The 18,527-nt window shown below is 51.6% G+C and overlaps 2 protein-coding genes across 2 annotated transcripts; both read right to left on the reverse strand.

Annotated features, from left to right (window-relative positions):
* Positions 1-2,941: 2,941 nt before the first annotated feature.
* Positions 2,942-2,996, reverse strand: LOC119091191 (broad substrate specificity ATP-binding cassette transporter ABCG2; the record flags this gene model as incomplete). The annotated part of the gene is given in 1 exon segment (XM_037213845.1): positions 2,942-2,996. A coding segment is annotated over 1 exon segment (46 nt), but the record flags the coding sequence as incomplete, so codon positions are not given.
* A 637-nt stretch (positions 2,997-3,633) lies between these two features.
* On the reverse strand, positions 3,634-15,379 carry LOC119091192 (ABC transporter G family member 14-like). The gene is given in 14 exon segments (XM_037213847.1): positions 3,634-3,678; positions 3,764-3,978; positions 4,572-4,779; positions 5,519-5,637; positions 6,104-6,259; positions 7,475-7,624; positions 8,315-8,408; positions 8,833-8,994; positions 9,306-9,406; positions 10,250-10,355; positions 13,100-13,152; positions 13,155-13,236; positions 13,574-13,649; positions 15,363-15,379. Coding segments are annotated over 14 exon segments (1,584 nt in total).
* Between the last annotated feature and the right edge of the window lie 3,148 nt (positions 15,380-18,527).

The raw sequence follows: 18,527 nt of genomic DNA on the forward strand, positions 1-18,527 counted from the left end.
ATGTGGCATAGGTTTCAGCTAGGGTTGACTTACCTGAAATACGGACTACATGCCGACATGATGGCACGATGTATTGAGAAAGCGCTGCCATCTTCTAACCGAATTATGGCGTCGCAAAGCAGATTTTGCTGTCTTAGCTCGTTGAGGGCAAGCATAGACTGAAAGCTAATGGTTCCGCCCCACGTTTTCAACTTCCATTTGTTCCTCGGGGCTGGCACCTTCCATTTTGTAAGGGCCACTGGAAACCCCTTGACCCCAAAGAAATCTTGGATCATGAATGGGCGTATTAGTGGCTTGAGGCCCTAAACTGGTCCATCCATATCTTGGGCTCCCTGCGCAAAATTTCGATAAGTGACATTGGTCTCTATTTTGCCTTTTTAAGAGGCAAGCATAGAAAGTGGAACAGCGCGTGACAGAGCAAACGCAGGACCTGTGGTTTTACAGTTGCGGGAGGTTAACACCGCCATCTGGTTAAAATGTGTGTTATTTGTTTGCTTTGTTTGTCTTCGCTCACATGAAGTCAATACCTACATTATGAGATATGTGTTAAAAATAATGAAGTTCGCCTTACCTATTGCTTTGGTGTGCTTCATGTATTGCAAGCATTCTGACTTCCAAAATTCATGGCGTAATCGGGAACATTAATTTTATCTCAGTCAACGTCTATATTTCTTGCTCATGTTCTTTGGATACAGATGTGGTTTGCGGCACTTCTCTTGCGTTGCAACATAAGTTGGTGTTAGAAGGGCTTCAAAGGTGCAGCTGACTGAAAGCCATGGACGTCAGGGCATGATAGATCGAAGTCATTTTGCCTGTTGTTCTTGGCACCACGTTATCATGTGGCATTAATTGTCATGCTTGACATAAATATTTAGACGTCATGTCATATGACCGGAACTTACTTGTCATCACCTGACTTGACCCAATCCATCCAACTTCGTTTTCGAACATCATTTAGAGCGTTAGGTTAGCATGACCTTGGACCCTACAAAGTTAAGGAACCTTTGCAGTGGATATGACTCTAAATATATGTAAAAAACTTAAATGATGTTTAAATGTCGGCGCATCGAGGTCTGAAAGTCAGATCCGCAGAAGTAATCTGTCGTTGGTGTCAATGCTCTCGACTTGTGCTTTGGTTGGGACGGGAGATAAGGTTAAGTTAGGATTAATCGCATTATAATTGAAGCGGTATTACTACGCCAGAGCCTATCCCACTCTTTAAGAAAAAAAGACTGCTCAAACCGGGGCGTAAAATACATAATTTCCCATTTAGTTCTAATATAATATTTCGAATTTATCTGGATACATGTTTTGTGCGCTTGAGTGATGGATAGGCCGGTTGACGATGGATGAGGTTGGTTCAAGACCGTAACGGCCTCGCCATGGGGCGGGGCTGCTGGTATCGTATCTCCACTATCACATATGCTTCCCACTTTTTTGCCATCAGCCCGACCTCCCCAGAAAAGGTGAATAAAAAACCGAGATACAGTTGTGCAAATATGTATTTGTGGCTATGTTTGGAAGCGCAGGCACGAGTTCATGAACATCTTTCTGAAAGTGAGTAGTAGTAACACTGAGGACGGTCGATGACATTGGTACATAGCATCTGATTGCCTACGCGACACTTAACAAATCATCGATGCAAATTCAGATGGGCCCATGCCCCTCTCCAGTAGATTTCAAATCATCTGGCCAACTTGCACGATCGTAATCGCACATGTATCTCAAAAACGTCCTAATGCAAAGTCTTACAGTAATAAGTGTCATACAACAGGAACGTTAAAGCCGTAAGCTCTCGCACACAGACGGCTGTACTTGTACGCACATATCCAGTAGTCTTCGGACACCAGCGTTGGGGTGAATACAAACACTTGGTCGCATACAGAAGCGTAGTCTTATCAGGAACCACGACTTAACACAACATAAGCGCCTCATGCAATGGGTGCAAAGCAAGAAACGGGGTCGGGAACCACTCCCTACAATCAGGCGTGCTCTGACTTTTTGCCTACCGCAATCTTCACGTCGCCACTGTCTACGTCATCACTAATCCCGCTCCCATCGTTATCCTGCCGAGACCAGGTCCTTGACCCGCCAGGGGGCACGGGCTATGCTGCGGGATGACGTGCCGTATGCGCCCATGTCGCGGCCGTGACTGCAGCCATGCTCGAGGCTGTCAGGCGCCCCAGCGACCTGGGCGGTGCGGCGGCGGAAGACCGACCGTGAGATCGACGCTCTCCCTCGGACAGAGCGCGCCAATGCTCACCGTCGACCCTAGTGTGTCGGGACACGGAAGCAGCGCAGCCCCACGTATCCCAGCACACGGAACAGAACCATAAAAGCGACTAGCGCAAGCAGGTTAGCCCAGAATGGCAAGTGGCCGCCGCGATGCGCCAGCAGGTCCTCCACTGGGATGAAGGTAGCGCCGCCTGTCGCGCAGGCCTGGAACTTAGAGTTCTCCGACGCGCATCTAGGGAACAGAAAAATTGACTAGGAACGTGGAGGCTATGGATGTACGTACAGTATTACGCACATGCGTAGTACATGTGGGCAGGCCCGTCTGTCTCACAGTATGAGAGGACCTGCTGCCGTCGATATGCAGACCAACCAGGGCGCGGGCTGGTCAAGAACATGAACAAACCGAGACGACATTTAATGTCTTGATGGGCTTTGATGTCACGCACAAACTTGAGTGCACTCGCACTGAGCAGAGCACTGAGCAGAACAAGATCCTTGTCGGCCTTTGCCGCGTAAGCAAGTTCAGCAAGCTTACCACGTCAACAGAAGCGCAGTGCTAGCACGGCGCTCGTACTGAACGGCGCGCCACTGCCGAACTCGACGATATGCATGTTCTGGTAGGCGTAGAAGACCACAGACAGGTAGCGCATCCAGCCGAGCCAGCCGGGGATGTGCGTGGAAAGGAAGCCGCTGAACAGCTGGGCACCGCACGTGAAGATGGCGCCCACCGTGTTGCCCACCTGGAGGTCCATGCAGGCTACGCCAACAAATAAACCCACGCTCTGCGGGACCAGAGAGAGAGGGGGGAGCGGGTCTGAGCCGGGACAGGAACCGTCTGGGGGGGGGAGGGGACGTCGTGGGGTGTGCAGCTGCTTGTTACCTCGCTGCGCATGGCCATCGCAATGTCGGTACACACCAGGTGAAACCCAATACATGCGTTAAGTAAAAACCAACGAGGGATTGCAGGCGTCTGTCGTAGTTTGCATTGAGCTGGGGGATTCAGCCCCTCCCCCTTCCCACTCAACTTGGCCTCCAGCCCCCAACTTTGGCAAGAAAGTAGGCTTAAATCTAGGGAGAAACCTCTTCGTTGGCATATTTTGGGGAAGACTACATTTTCCAGTGTTCAGCCCCCCCCCCCCTCCCCCCTTCCCCCCCTCCCCTTCCCCCCTCCCCCTCCCCCTTCCCCTCCCCCTCCCCCCCCCTCCCCCCCTCCCCCTCCCCCCCCCCCACCCCTCCCACAAACTCATTTCATGAAATTACGCCCCTAGCTGCTGACACGGGGCTGCTGGCCCGAAAGCAGCCTCGGAATGTTATAAAGACGTCGGCGTCAGTATTAATAGACCTAGTTTAATATGTCCGGTTTGGTATCAGCATAATCCAGACAAACTACTGCACCAACTAACGCCGGGCATACACCACCACCCGCTGAATCCAGATCACCCGCTGAAACACACGCGCCGTAACCAATAACGCGCTCAGACCAGTCGCTGCTCGACCTAGCATTTTGGAGCGAGGGCGGCGGTCTCACCTCTGCCACCACACTGTTGAGCAGCAGGAGCAGAAGAAGAAGACCGAACGTGAGCGGCGAACTGGCGCCCAGCATGGGGTAGGAGATGACGAAGTAGAGGGCAGGTGGCGCCAGCAGCAGCGGCAGCTCGCCAGCCAGCCGTGCCAGGTAAAAGGCCGACAGCCGGTACGCCCCAGACGCCCGCTCCTTGTTCACCACTTTCTGCTGCGAGGGCACTGGCGCCCACGGCACGTTATCAGGCGGCAGTGATAGCCAGGCGGCGACCGCAGCGGAGGGCAGCACGGGCCCGGCAGGCAACGGCACATTCGGGCAACATGGGAAATATGATAGTCAAGATGACATGACAAGTCATGTCATGACAAGACAACATGATGGCCTAACTTGGTATGCAAGCGAGGCGATGTGTTGTCTATGATTAAATCGGGATGGCGAGTTCATTCGGCATGCAAACATCGTTTTTGACATCAACCAATATAGCAGTGGGTCTGTCATGTTGCCACTGAATAGTATCAACGGCACGAGCTTGTGGAAAGTTCTCTGCAGCATTTCGTAGAAAATGTGGAAACGGCCCGAAGTGTCTGGTTTGCTTACTTTACACTTTGGATATCTGAAACGTAGCATGAAAATGATGCGGCGCGGTAATGGAATACCTCAGTAGGCCCTCAGTAAGGGAATGCTGAATCAACACGCATTCGTCTACAGTGCTCAGTTGTCATCGAGTTTTATAGCACCCATGGCAATAACTCTTGGTCGAAAAAACAGATGTCAATCACGCATTTATGTAATACGTGAACCGAAGCCCACTTACAGGCAAAGAGTGCACCAAACAGTGAGAAGAGCATCCAGTAGTTGGTGGAGAAGAAGATCCAGCCCTGGAAGTCAGCGATAGCATGTTCGGAGCGTTCGGTGCGCAGCCAGACCAGGCCGGCCAGCAGCGCCAGCACCACCGTCAGCAACAGGTTCAGCTGGCTCAGCACGCGTGGCCGCGCCTCGTGAAACGTCCGCGCTGTCAGCACCTGCCGGACCGTCAAGTCAGTGTCAGGTCACATCAAGTCATGGCAGGTCAGGTTAGCCCAAGGTCAGACCAAGGTTAGACCAGTCGGGGCTGCGGCTACGGCAGTCAGGGCAGGACAGGGCAGGCGTCAGCAGGGCAGGACGGCGGAGAATGTCTGGGCACGGAAAAATATTTTATAGTGGAACGGTTAGGATTGACATAAGTCACCGCATCAGTCAAGCCACGGCACGGTATCAGTCAGATCAGGTCAAGGTATCAGTCAGGCCATTTCACGGTATCAGTCAGGTCAACTCACGCCGAGGGTCGGGTCATGGTCATCTCAGGTCAGGTGAGGGCGGTTCAACACCTAGAACGTCATGCAACAGCGAAGCGTAAGTGGGCAGAGTACCGTCACCAAAACTCTATCGCTACTTTACCGACTCCGAATCTCAGTCATCCAGAGTTACTGGGTGATTCCAATTCAATGCACGGCCTTGTTAAATGTGAGATTCTAGTCAACAGAGAACGTGTGGCACTCAAATGTTTTAAGCGACTTTCATTGGCGAAAAGGTTCCTCTAAATGAAGAATGCAGGCCGCCGGTGAAAATGCATGTGAAGCTGAGTCCTGTTCAACGACGAATGTTTAAGCATGACTCCGATATACGCAAGTATCTCTCACACAATACATATATCAGTTCCATCCACTTGCGGGCCCGCCAGGCCATCCACCAGACATGACATGACCCCCAAACCGCGCCAACCTTCAGCTGTGTCCAGAAGCTGGTCGGCCAGCGGTCGGGGTCGAGCTCATCCACCCCTTGCTGACTCTGGGTGACGTTCGACCAGCTGGAGGTGCCGCTGTCGACGTCGCTTCCTGCTCCTGCCAAACGCTCTGTGTCACGACCTCGCTCGATTCACCAAACAAAATCGGCTTATCACGACTTGACTTATGTCTTGGCCTTGTTATCGTTGGAAGCTCCAGCTTTGTCACGTTTGGTCCTCTAGGTGTGTGGCTGATTTACGGTCTTTGGCCAGGTCGCTATGTTTGTAAAGCTACGATGTTTGGTGTATGCATTTTCAACGCTGCTGATTCTGACCACGTTTACAGTCCCGGTGACATAGACAGCCGAATCAAAGATGACGACATGAATGTCATATGTCCAATCTTGATAAGGGCTCCCATCCCTAATGAGCCTTTGTCACTCCATCTATGGCCGATATTTGCCTAGCAAAAATGCTCCATTTCGTATCTCCTCTTCGATATCCGCGTACAAATGTGCCCAGCTGCCGTACGCACGAGTCGAAAGCCCCGTCTAGACACCTGGATCAGTGCCTAGACTGATCACCTGGCTTCAGGCCTCCAACAGTCGGCTCGATGACGATATGCAGGTGGCTGGTGCCGCCGTGGCCGCAGCGTCCCCGGACGTCACCTGGGTCGTGGGCGGGGCTGCCTGATCGGCACGGACTCCGTTCACAGCCGCAGATGTCCCGCCCGTTCCCCTCTGCCCGGTAATGAAGAGCGTCGTGTCACAAGCGGCACGTGACCTGGGTCGCGGGCGGTGCTGCATGACCGGCACGGACTCCGCTCACAGCCGCAGATGTTCCGCCCATTCCCCTCTGTCCGGTGATGGAGCGCGTCGTCTCACAAACGGTGCCGGACCAACGACACAAACACTTGTCTTGTGGAGCGTGGCGAACGACTTCAACGGATATGTTTGAATCGAGGTAAACTCATGCACAAACATGAGCCGCTGCAACCATACACAAGTGTATACAGGCTATCTGAAACGGGCGTATGAAGCCATATATGACAGCTGATATAAACACGTTGCAATCTACGTGCAAACCTCATGGGCACGCTGTGCGGGCGGTGCACCGTGTGACGTCATCACAGCAGCGACAGGAAGTGTCAGGAGGTCGCCGCTTACCAGAACCCCGCGAACGCGGCGAGTCAGGAGGTGGCCGCTCACCAGAGTCCCGGGACTGCAGTGTGTCAGGAGATGGTCGCTCACTAGAGCCCCAGGACCGCAGTGTGTCAGGAGGTGGCCGCTCACCGGAACCCCGGGACCACAGTGTGTCAGGAGGTGGCCGCTCACCGGAACCCCGGGACCACAGTGTGTCAGGAGGTGGCCGCTCACCAGAGTCCCGGGACTGCAGTGTGTCAGGAGGTGGCCGCTGACTAGAGCCCCGGGACCGTGGTGGTCAGGAGGTGGCCGCTCACCAGAGTCCCGGGACTGTAGTGTGTCAGGAGGTGGCCGCTGACTAGAGCCCCGGGACCGTGGTGTGTCAGGAGGTGGCCGCACCAGAGTCCCGGGACCGCGGCGAGTCAGGAGGTGGCCGCTCACCGGAGTTCTGGGACCGCAGTGTGTCAGGAGGTGGCCGCTCACCAGAGTCCCGGGACTGCAGTGTGTCAGGAGGTGGCTGCTCACTAGAGTCCTGGGACCGCGGGGAGTCAGGATGTGGCCGCTCACCAGACCCGGGACCGCAGGTGTCAGGAGGTGGCCGCTCACCAAAACCGGGGCCGCAGTATGTCAGGAGATGGCGCTCACCAGAGTCCGGGGACCGCATTGTGTCAGGAGGTGGCCACTCACCAGAGTCTCGGGACCGTGGCGAGTCAGGAGGTGGACGCTCGCCAGAGTCCCGGGACCGCAGTGTGTCAGGAGGTGGCCGCTCACTAGGACCCCAGGACCGCAGTGCGTCAGGAGGTGGCCGCTCACCAGAGTCCACGGACCCCCCGGACCTCAGGCTGTCCGTGCTGGAGTAGGGCGTCTCTGGCCGGGTGAGCAGACGAGTCTCTGCCGCCGCCGCCGCCGCCGCCGCCGATAACACCAGCTGTCGACTGGGTGATGACGGCTTCACCTGCTCCACTGGGGAACATCAGATCAGAAGCTAGGGTTCGCTGTGCCATAGGTTACATCCACATCAGACGCTAGGCAGTCAGACGGTAATTATGCGACTCATACGATGAGCCAAACACCAACCCAACATTGGTTGCAAGTCGCCGTGGTGGTAAACTGTACCCAATTATAAAACGCATCAATAATGGCTCCTTCCTTCAGGACTTGCAGTACAATATGTCTTAATATCTTAAAATGTTCAGTGGAGTGTGTAAGTGGAGTGTGTAGCTATGCAAGCTCTAAGGGGTTTCAATCTGAAACTTATAAACCATCAGTTACAGCACCTCAGCCGACAGACTAGCTGCGGACATCCACAATGAGCAAATCGGGCCGTTAGCCTAAACTGGAAGCAGACAGACCATCTGAAGACAATGTCCAGGGTCTATCTCGATGGCCCTGGCGCTGAATCGCGCTCCGGCTCTGCCTAATGTGACATTTCGCCACCTGCCGGGCAGCTGGGCACATCACAGGAGGTTCTCTCGAGCCGCACCATGCCTTAAAGGCAGCCTTTCTTTCCGAATCCCAGCATTAAGTCGACACACGTGTTTAAACAGCAATCGCCAGCAGCAGCAGGGCTCATCCATCTGGGGAGCACGAGTTCGGTGACTATCGGCGCCTCAGGCTACCGAGCAGAGCGCGCCACCGCGGCGCTGCACTCACTGGCAAAGTCGGCGGGGTTGTAGTGGCGCTGGATGAACAGACCAAGACTGCCGAAGTGGTTCACCACGTCGACAGCCTCGCCGAAGTAGGCCATCTGTGAGCGAGTGAGCGTCGCAGGCTGGTGACGTCCGAGTCGGAGGCGCTGGGCTCGTCGTCACGTGACACGGGGACAGACACCTCGTCATCAGACCTAAGGCTGAAGGCCGGCCAGGTCCGTCCGGTACGCCGAGCAGTTCGCCTGGTCATTCACTGGCGTCTGCTAATGGGTCGGCCCTGGCTATGTGGCGGTCCCGCTTGAAATGAACCCCCTAACAGTGAGGCGACGAAAATGGGCAACAACTCGCAGGTCTGCTGTTGCCGACCTTGGACTGGTAACGAGCGGTGCAGAGCTCTCCTGAGTAAGACCAGGGTGCTGAACATATCCTCACAGCCGCGTTGTAAAACTGGTATGCTGTGCGAAGTGAGCTCGGTGCGGACGCCAGCTGACCATCATTTGTATTACCACCAACAGTGCCCACCTGCCCGTCGCAGAGGAGCAGCAGCTTGTCGAACGTGTGGAACACCTGCGAAGAAGGCTGGTGGACGGTGAGCACGATCGTCTTGCGCTCCTTGACGGCGTAGTCCTTGAGGTTTCGGATCAGGCTGTAGGTGGCGCTCGAGTCCAGGCCGGTGCTCGGTTCCTGTTGGGTCGTGCCGCCGGTCAGGAGAGCGCCGGCATTAGGCAGCGCGCTGGTCCCGCTGAGGGGAATGTCACTGGCACGCGCTCATGGCTCGAAGGAAGAGGTCAGGGCGGGAGCGCGTGCTCGGAGGGGTCAAGGAAGATCTCACCGGCACAGACAGTGTATGAGTTACTCGTTATCGCCTCCAGTACACTGCTGCGACATATAGGGCCTCGCCTGCCAGTCCGCAGTAATGTGAATATCTAGCCATGAGTTATCATTGTTGTGCTTACGGTTTCTGAGTTCGGCGCATCATTGCTCATTAAACTCACATCGAGGAGCATGATAGATGGATTAGTTAGCAGTTCACAGCCGATGTTGGCTCTCTTCTTCTCGCCTCCGGACAGGCCGCCTTTCATGTACTCCCCTATTTCTGAAAGTTACAGGTGAAGTGTGTCACAGTCTTGTCAGCACAAATATGAAGGCTTCTTTTGTTATCACGAATAGAGACCATTAGCATGCATGTAATACTTAACCTTTACTAAGCTTTCATAATGGGGGCCTTTTTCGTCACACAATTTGCTAAACACAAGACAAAGGTACATGCAAAAAAATCCCTCTTCTTCCATCCAAATCTCTTACGCGACTTTTGCCATGTAAATGCGATGGTCCGCTTGTCACCTGTTTTCAAGACCAGTGCAGTCATTCCATGGGATCATAGGTACGCTGTTAAAGGTTTTCCTCAACTAGATTCCATTCTAGCAGAGATAAGTGTACATCTGTCCGATATGTTCTGATGCTTACTCTGAATTGGCCACCTGCACCAGCTCCGGTCTTCTGAGGAGGCCACCTGTACTCAATCCGGTCCTCTAAGGAGGTCATTTGCACCCACCCGATCCTCTGAGCGGGCCACCTGTGCCCGCCCCGGTCCTCTGAGGTGGCCACCTGCACCCGCCCGGTCCTCTGAGGAGGCCATCTGCACCCGCCAGGTCCTTTGAGGAGCCTACCTTCACCCGCTCGGTCCTCTGAGGTGGCCACCTGCACCCGCCCGGTCCTCTGAGAAGGCCACCTGCACCCGCCCGGTCCTCTGAGGAGGCTACCTTCACCCGCCCGGTGCTCTGAGGAGGTTACCTTCACCCGCCCGGTGCTCTGAGAGGGCCACCTGCACCCGCCCCGTCCTCTGAGGTGGTGTGCTCCCAGCATCCCATGCGGCCTCAGTGGGAGCACGCGTGGAGGAGGGGATGAAGGAGGGGGAGGGGGCAGCGCCGGTACTCACGGGTGTGCTGACACTGGTCCAGCTCCAGACTGCTGATGATGTGGTCGACATGACGCTCCCTCTCGGCCCGGCTCAGCCGCTCAGGCAGCCGCAGCTGGGCCACGTACTGCTCGGCACACAGCAACACACGCACACTGCTCACCTGGAGGCCAGGGCTCAAGGACATGGAACACAGACAGAGCATTCCACTCAGAGTCTTTCTTTAAGGAATTTTGAGAGGGGTGAATTTCTTTGATAGGGCCGATCCCGAATATGAATTTACCTAACGTACACCATTCTTGATTTCTTCTCGGCCGTTGGCTACTTAATCCGGACCTGGATTCTGTCCTTTCAAAACTTGGTCTTTTTTAGTATTCAGTGGCATACCTGCCACGGTTAAGTGTTTATGACAGGAATGAAGCGGGATAAATTTATAACTACATGAATATATAGCCAATAAACGTCACTGACAGATCAAATTATCCATGGTCACGATATCTTCTCGTTCCGAACGACCATAAATCACATACTGCTACTCATTTTATGTCATGCTAATTTGCGTGGTGGTTGCAAAAACATAAAGTTTACTACAGTAGCATCATTTGAACGGATTAAAAGCTCTAAAAATGGTTTGTTTCCAAGTAGCTGTTTCCCGTGTAGAGTTCAGAAGTGCACTTTATTGTCTGCTATGGGTGGACCAGATTCAACTATTGGAGACCTTTGAATCACGATCAAAAGCCAGAAAGATCGGTAAAATTATCTTCAGCTGCCGGCGACAGGCATCGAACAATGCCTGGATCAGCATAAAGAAATGTCGTTCGATCCCTTCAACGCTTCAATTTCCCACCTGCACTAATGGCTTCCTTATATTTTAACACGCACTTGGGTGAGGTGCTCAAATTCATCCCCAAGGTTTTTTAAATGGTTTACGAACGGCGGGGCGTAACTGCACCAAACTTTGCGTAGCTGTAGATAATTGGAGAGCGGATTGTTTCGTATTGAAAATATAGATGTACCTTGCGAAGTCGCTGACCTATGACAGGTCAAAGTTAGGCTATGGTTTCAGCGAAGTCAATTTCTGGCGTATCGTTCTATCTCATGCAACAACGGAGTGTTGGATGAAGTATACATCTCTGAGACACCCTCTTAGGCAACACAACAATTAAATGAGCAGATGAAATTGACCTATGGTCAGGTATGAACGTCAGACCAAGGTCAGAACCAACCTGTTTTATTACTCTAGGGCTTGCTTGTGAGTAGTTTCTAGTGCTCATTTCAAATTTATTGATACAGAAACCGCATTCTACATCTTGCAAACCTGTTTAAGTTCATGAATAGGTCACTGGCCCAAGATTACTCAGGTCAACGTGTTTTTTTAAAGAAATATACCGCCTAGCGTAATCTTTGTCGCTTATTCAAATGCGCATTCCAAAGCGGTCTTGTAAAATTTTGGTCACGATGACCTTCAATGGTCAAACAAGGTTACCGGCCTTAAATGAGCGTATGGACTTTTGTTAAGAACAATCATCTAAGTTCTGGGGACTTTGAAGACCAACCACTGATTTGACCTTGTTTGACCTTATTCGACCCGAACGTCATGACCTAGGGACCTAAAACTTTTACCTAAGTGAGTTCACATGCAGGTCAACAAGCGCTATCAATTTTGTTCTCTAGCCCCCTTATTTCCTAAGATCTCAGCGGGTCAAATTGACCCCCACCCGAGCGAAGGGTATCCAGCCGGCCACCCGGGCGCATGTTAAGTCAAATTATATGCAGCGCCTCTTATACCATAAGTTAGAGATGTCTGAAAGATCACACGCCGCTGTGTCGCCTGACCGGTAGCGACAGCGGTGGTGCGCGAAGTCATGACAGGCTTTCGCGACCGTTTGCCTGGACTCGTCTTGTCTTGTTTTGGATAGGCGCATAGCCTTCTGGGCTCAAGCGTGCTTTGGATCTCACTACACGGCTTGTTGCCAGATTGCCGCAGCTGCGTCACATCGGTGTGCGGCGCGAGCGTTCGTCTTGTATACGCTTCGTTGCGTGCTGTGTTGTTTTGGTTGGTTTGTTTGACTCGGTAGAGCCCTTCCGACCAGACCCCGATTGGCGCTCGGACGGGGCCCGCCCGAGGGTACTTAAGCCCCACTCATGGCTGGCACAGGCAGCTTGCTTCAGATAAAACGGGTAGTCGCAGGAGGATGCAGGATAAAAGACGAATATGTAAATGGCGCAGATGCTTGCTGCATTTTTCTTGCCCTTTGTCTTCTTCACCTTGTTTGCCTTCCTTTGGTTACCTTCGGTTAACTACGTGAGAGAACGTAGCGGTGAGTGATTGAGTCAGCGATCTGATAACCCCAATCCAATCCCGAAGGGCCCACGACTGTGACGGTTTGTCAGTGCCGACCCCGCTGCCTCTCCGACGGCAGGACATAAACCCACAGCGCAGGGATCGCGAGGCCGCGCAAGCTCGCCGGACGTACGCGGATGATGGGCCGTATTGCCAATGAGATAATGGGCTGTGTTCCCGAGGATAATAACGCGAATCGCCTCGCTCTGTGGCATCGCCTCGTGCCAGCCCGTGGCATTCGGCGGCGAGGTAGAGAAAATCAGCTGTGATGCCTGGCTGCAATGCCCTGACGGAAGCAATGGTGGTAGAAATTGCATGAGCAAAGTCAGACATTTAGCATGTATACATACCCTCCAATGCTGCTCTCTTGCGTTGTGCAAAACCTGTATTTAACTGAATGGGGTGCATCTGGTTGATATCAGCATAGTGTTTTAGGAGTGCAGAGCAAACAGCATCCCACGCTGTGCTGATTAAGTCAACTCCCCTTTAGTGTGCAGTGGTCGGAGTACGCAGGCGGCTTTCTTAACCGTCAGGGTTTGCCTTAGGGTGAGGTTCGCGAAAAAATATGTCTTCTTGGAGCGTAGCAGACACTGCGCTTCAGTCGCTTCGTCAGCGGCTCCCCGTTCAGCAGGATCTCTCCCGAGTCCGGTTTCAGCCGGCCAGACAGCAACGTTCAGCACGTGTCTTACCCGAACTGGGCAGGATGGAAGCGAGTGTACACAGACAGTCCTTGGCAGCATGCTGACTGTAATATTGCAAACCCTACGCTGCACAAGCTGTGATAATGCAGGAGCTGTGCGCAAACAGCGAGCATAAAGACCTGTGCTCATGCATCCAAAAAGACGTGGAGGTCAGCTGCTTGTCACTCAGTCTCTTATGTAAGACACCACTGGACAGCACGGATCCGCGACACGACGTGATGGACGGACTGCAGAGTCCGGCAGTGAGCGTCAGGCCATGCCTGAGGTCTGCCGTTCTCGTCGCCCGGCTCAGCCACTCACCGCTCGGCCCCAAACAGCCAGCACCTCGCCCGGCCGCGCGTGGCCCGAGATGTCGGCGAGGATCTGCTCTTGTTGACTGAGGACGGAGGCCGCGGAAGCGGAGGGTCAAGGGTCGCTGCTTCGCTCTGAGCCCAGTCAGGGCCAGGCCGGGGCTGACGGCACGTGTGGAAAAGTGTCGGGGAGAGCCGGCTGCGGCGGGGAGCACAGGTGAGTGACTTTGAAATCACACCGATAGCGCTATGCCAATGTGTCCGGAGGGCGAGGAGGGATCCCTCTCTGGTGGGAGTGGAGAGAGAGAGAGAGAGAGAGAGGAGAGGAGGAGTGAGAGGAGAGAGAGAGAGAGAGGAGAGGAGCGGAGAGGAGGAGAGAGAGAGAGAGAGAGGAGAGGAGAGAGGAGAGAGAGAGATTGAGAGAGGAGGAGAGAGGGAGGGGAGAGAGAGAGAGGAGGAGAGAGAGAGAGTGAGAGAGAGGAGATGAGAGAGAGAAGGGAGGAGAGAGAGAGGGAGAGAGAGAAGAGAGGGAGAGAGAGAGGAGGAGAGAGGAGAGAGAGGAGAGAGAGAGAGAGAGAGAGAGAGAGAGGAGAGAGAGAGGAGGGAGAGAGGGGCGATATTGATGACGTGTATTAAGGCTATACGCCCTCGACCTCGACCTTGATTGTTCGACGTGCACACGCGATCAGGAGGATTTCGGCAAGCGCACTTTGCATATGTTTGTTGAATGAGCAATGGCAAGGTTGCTCTCAGCTATTTTTGCGCTTTGTGAGAAACATGATGATGAAAGGTAATAATCCCCCTTGATACATATTTCATCGTAATTTGCTAATGATTGTGTCACAAATGGAGATAATTTCAGCTGGTGAAAAAAATGATTTGATTGCATTAAGTGGATTGAAATTTTGCATTTTTCACACAATCACGAGAACACCGCGATCAGATCATGGGAAAAATTACCTTCTTTTAGGAGAAAGTGGGGTGAGTTGAACCATGTCCAACTAGTATCAGGGCGATGTATTCCAAACCTATGCGACGGACTGCAATCTTGTGCCACTTAGCTGACGCATAGCAGCTCCCTTTATCTTTCAGTGTTCTTCCGGCCGCATATGTGTACGCGGCTTGGAGTGAGCGCGAAAAATATGTTTGCACATCGTTGAAAACTAAGGTGATCGGTGTAAATGTGTGTTTAAGGACTTACGGTATGACTAGTAAAATCTGAATGCTGTATGAAGTCACAGGGAAGTACACATGTACATACTACAAAGCATTCGGCATGTTCCAGCTAAGAATCTTAGCGAGGTGCAAACTTTCTTCCAAGATGTCGGGTGGTGTATGTGTGTGTAGCTTTGCATAGGATACGCTGTATCGCTGATACAATGTATCGGCAGTACGTTATTGACAGGATTACTGTTAATCATGGACTGATATGATTGCCATGACTTCTGGCATCTAGACAACAAATGGGCATTCCTATTACCTATGTAAATCCATAATTCCCACCTGAGCAGCCGAAACCCAGCTGGCAGTGGTTTCAAAGCAAACACTGTTCAAAAGGGCTAAATCCGTGGCAATCACGGCAAAAAATGAAAGAGTACAGATGAACGCCTTCAGTCCACGCATCGTAAGGCATTCAGCTTTCTTGCGAAGCAACTCTTCTATGTGTAAAAACATAAGCACAACGTTCCCTAGTGATACAATATTCAATCTTCAATCTTCCGATCTTCAATTCAATCTTCAATCAATCAATCCGTAGTATTAACTGTGTAATCACCACTCAGGTTATGCTTCAAACTCGCCTTTTAAAGACGCCCATGGCGACACATCTCAAGTCGCGCGACGCCAATATATAACTGATTGATGCATAGCTATCACCACGCATACAGATGTACATTTACGGTATGTGCACACATGTACATTTACGGTTTGTGCACACATGTACACATTTGGTGCGCAAACGCTTATCACTTTTAATGTCTCTGTATGTGCACCATGGTCGCCTAAGTCCCTAGTCCTACGCTTCGCGACTGATTGCTGGGGAAGTGGTAATAAATACCTTTGAAACCACGAAAGAAATAATAAAAGAACAGTTGTCAAAAAAGGAAAGTGACATGCTTTGGATCCTGGACAATTCCCGGCTTAAATATCATAGAACTAGAACCAAGAAACGTGTACAAAAGTGAAAAAGAGGACTATTGCGACTTGTCCTGCGCAACACGCTTAAGTGCTCTGGCTTGCCATCCTCTTTTTTAGAAGTGATCGGACCACTGCATATATGCGTAATGCAGTACCAGTATGCACAAAACTCGCATTTTCTATAAGGTTCGATTTTTTAAGGATTTTTACCTACCCTTGGCAATACACGCGAGTTTTACGCCACCCTCTACCCATATGCCGTCCGAAAGCATGCCAGCTATGAACGCCTCACTTAGCCGGCGCTCCCCCAGTGACATGCGAGGTCATATTATTGGCGTCTAATCATACACGGTATGTGACACGCATGGCTTAGTACGCAATTCGATTTAGGATAACACATATTGAGTTACCTAATGACATGCGCGGTATGCATGTATTTCAGATCAAACGGATGAATTCACACAAACTGGAAATGGCGTAGCCATGAGCGAATAGTGCTAGCCTTATAACATGTGTAATGTTGTCAATCAGATGCTGTACCTCCCTGCTGCTGTGCACTAATGAGGGCTCACCCCGACTTTAGACAAGGGGTCTTCATCTTTAACTGGATGGAAGGAGATGTAAATGTGGCCGTGTCTCACGGTGCAGGCCAGACACGTACGGCTATCAACGTGATCTGTGCATGTCCCTGCTTGCGAATACATGCGAGAAAGTAATTTCTGTGGCAGAAAATCAGTCAAACTCGGTCACGTTTGTGTGTACTCCTAGTTAAGCTAGGTCACACAAGTACTTTTTATGCTTGCGTTGTTTAGATAGGGACCTGGTTTGGTGCCAAATTCGAGATGCTAAAGATAATTGGATAAGCAGGAGCAAAACAAAGGTTTTTATTCGGAGCAGCGGCGCCAAAATAACCGTAATTTTTCATTCCGGATGGCGCAGATCCCTTTCCATTTTCTCACAACGTACTTGCTCGTTATTTCGCATTTGTGGCACTTATGAACTGGTCCAGTGATGACAAATCTACAAACTCAAAATGACGGCTTTAGGTATGGTGACGGAAAATGTTCTCAGGGAAAAGTTCACAGACTATTTTCACAGGCGGTGGTGAGTTTTGTTTTGTTTGTTTTGATTCCCGTGCATTTCAGTATTAGGTGTCTGGAATACAGCGGGACCAATTTAGGTGCCAGTCGAATTATACACTACCATGAAAGGGCCTACGAGTACCGACGTTATAACTCGAAGAAGCACTTTATCCTGAATACGCTCCACGATAGTCAAAGACTAGTATATGACGTCACAGCGGGCAATGAGAGTGGCGACGACTGGTGGCGCATTAGCTCTTTTTATGCCACCGTTGATTAATACTGGTATCTTATTTAGCCCCGCGGTATGCCGCAGACATCTTACTCTAAAATGCGGGAACGATGTCTTAAACAAGACGCGAAATGAATCGTTTCTCATCAGGTTTTACCAAATAACCGGTAGATATTACTTTCAAAGCGTTTTTGTTTCGTTCTCATGTGTCATTTAGTCAACGTTTGTGGGTTTGGTCCCATAGGACCAAATTCTAATGGACCGGAAATGCGAAATTACGATGATGTGCATGGTAATACAACACAATTGTGTGTGGACTAATTTCTAAAATATTTTGACAGTAATTTCGACAAACTATCGATGTCACTCCCGTCTATCCTGTTGTTGAGCTTTCACGTTTGGTACCACTTCAGGTCCCCGTCTAACAATGATTGCGTTAAAAGGGCTCCTGAGCCACAGCTGAAACATGTTATTCGGCTGTGATGCAAGCATTGGCGTCAGTTTAAAATCCGTTCCTGACTGTGTATCGCTGTTGACGGCAGCGTGCACAATCTGCCACATAAAAGACAGCAGCCTGCACAGGAGCAGTAAGCGGAGTGGCAACAGGACTGTATGCTCAGCCGTGTAGTTGAGAAACCCTGAGCACTGAGTTGAGAACCCCTTGAGACACTGCAGCTTTTTGTACGCAGCCTTTTGGTTCAGAGGCGGTAGAAACGGTTCCGTTAACGTAGTCGGGCAATCTAATGGGCGGTAGAAACCGAGAGGCCTTTAGTGACTGTGACCAATGCTTGACATATTGGCTAAAAAGGTTTCCATTCCAGTGTACCAGGCCTCATCAGGCTGACAAATCGTGCTCAAAACCTGTCGAGAGCTTCTTACAATGCATGTCAGTCAACGCCGCTCCAGCAATAGCAAGGAGTATTATGATTGCATGAAAGGCGTAATGTTCTGTTCGCCTTTCGTCTATTTGAACATCGCCTTGAAGAACGTCGCTCGTCTCCTCTGCCAAAGCAGTTTGGCAATCTACCACCCGAAATACGCATGATAGCGGTATAATTCAAAACATCGTTTCTAAGTAGGACAGAGGATAGCTGTACTCATCTTAAACCTAAAGGCTGGGCCAAGGACCTCGTATGTTTAAGTCCAAATTTTGAAAGATGTTAAAAGACCAAAGAACAGATGCTTCAAATTTCAGCGCCGCCTGCCCTTTCATTTGTTTTGGTTATTCGCAAAAACGTGGGTAGGGTCCAAATGCCAAACACAAAATGCCAGATCTCCACTCAGCCTGGTGCGGGTAACATATAGATGGCCCCTTAGCGGGCAAAGGATAGCAGTACATTCACTAGCTCTCGAACGAGTCTCCCTGTTTCTCAACAAAATCATTCAGCGTCATGCACCAGAACGCCTGCGAATACACCGACAGCCCGAATAGTCAGGCCGAGCACTCACCACTGGGCGCTGCCGCCAGTCTGTGGCTGGCAGGCCATGGTCGGGGCGTCCTGGCCGCTGCCGGC

The sequence above is a fragment of the Pollicipes pollicipes genome, unplaced genomic scaffold, assembly GCF_011947565.3.
Source record: "Pollicipes pollicipes isolate AB1234 unplaced genomic scaffold, Ppol_2.1 Scaffold_340;HRSCAF=379_pilon_pilon_pilon, whole genome shotgun sequence".
In the NCBI taxonomy this organism is placed as follows: domain Eukaryota; kingdom Metazoa; phylum Arthropoda; class Thecostraca; order Pollicipedomorpha; family Pollicipedidae; genus Pollicipes; species Pollicipes pollicipes.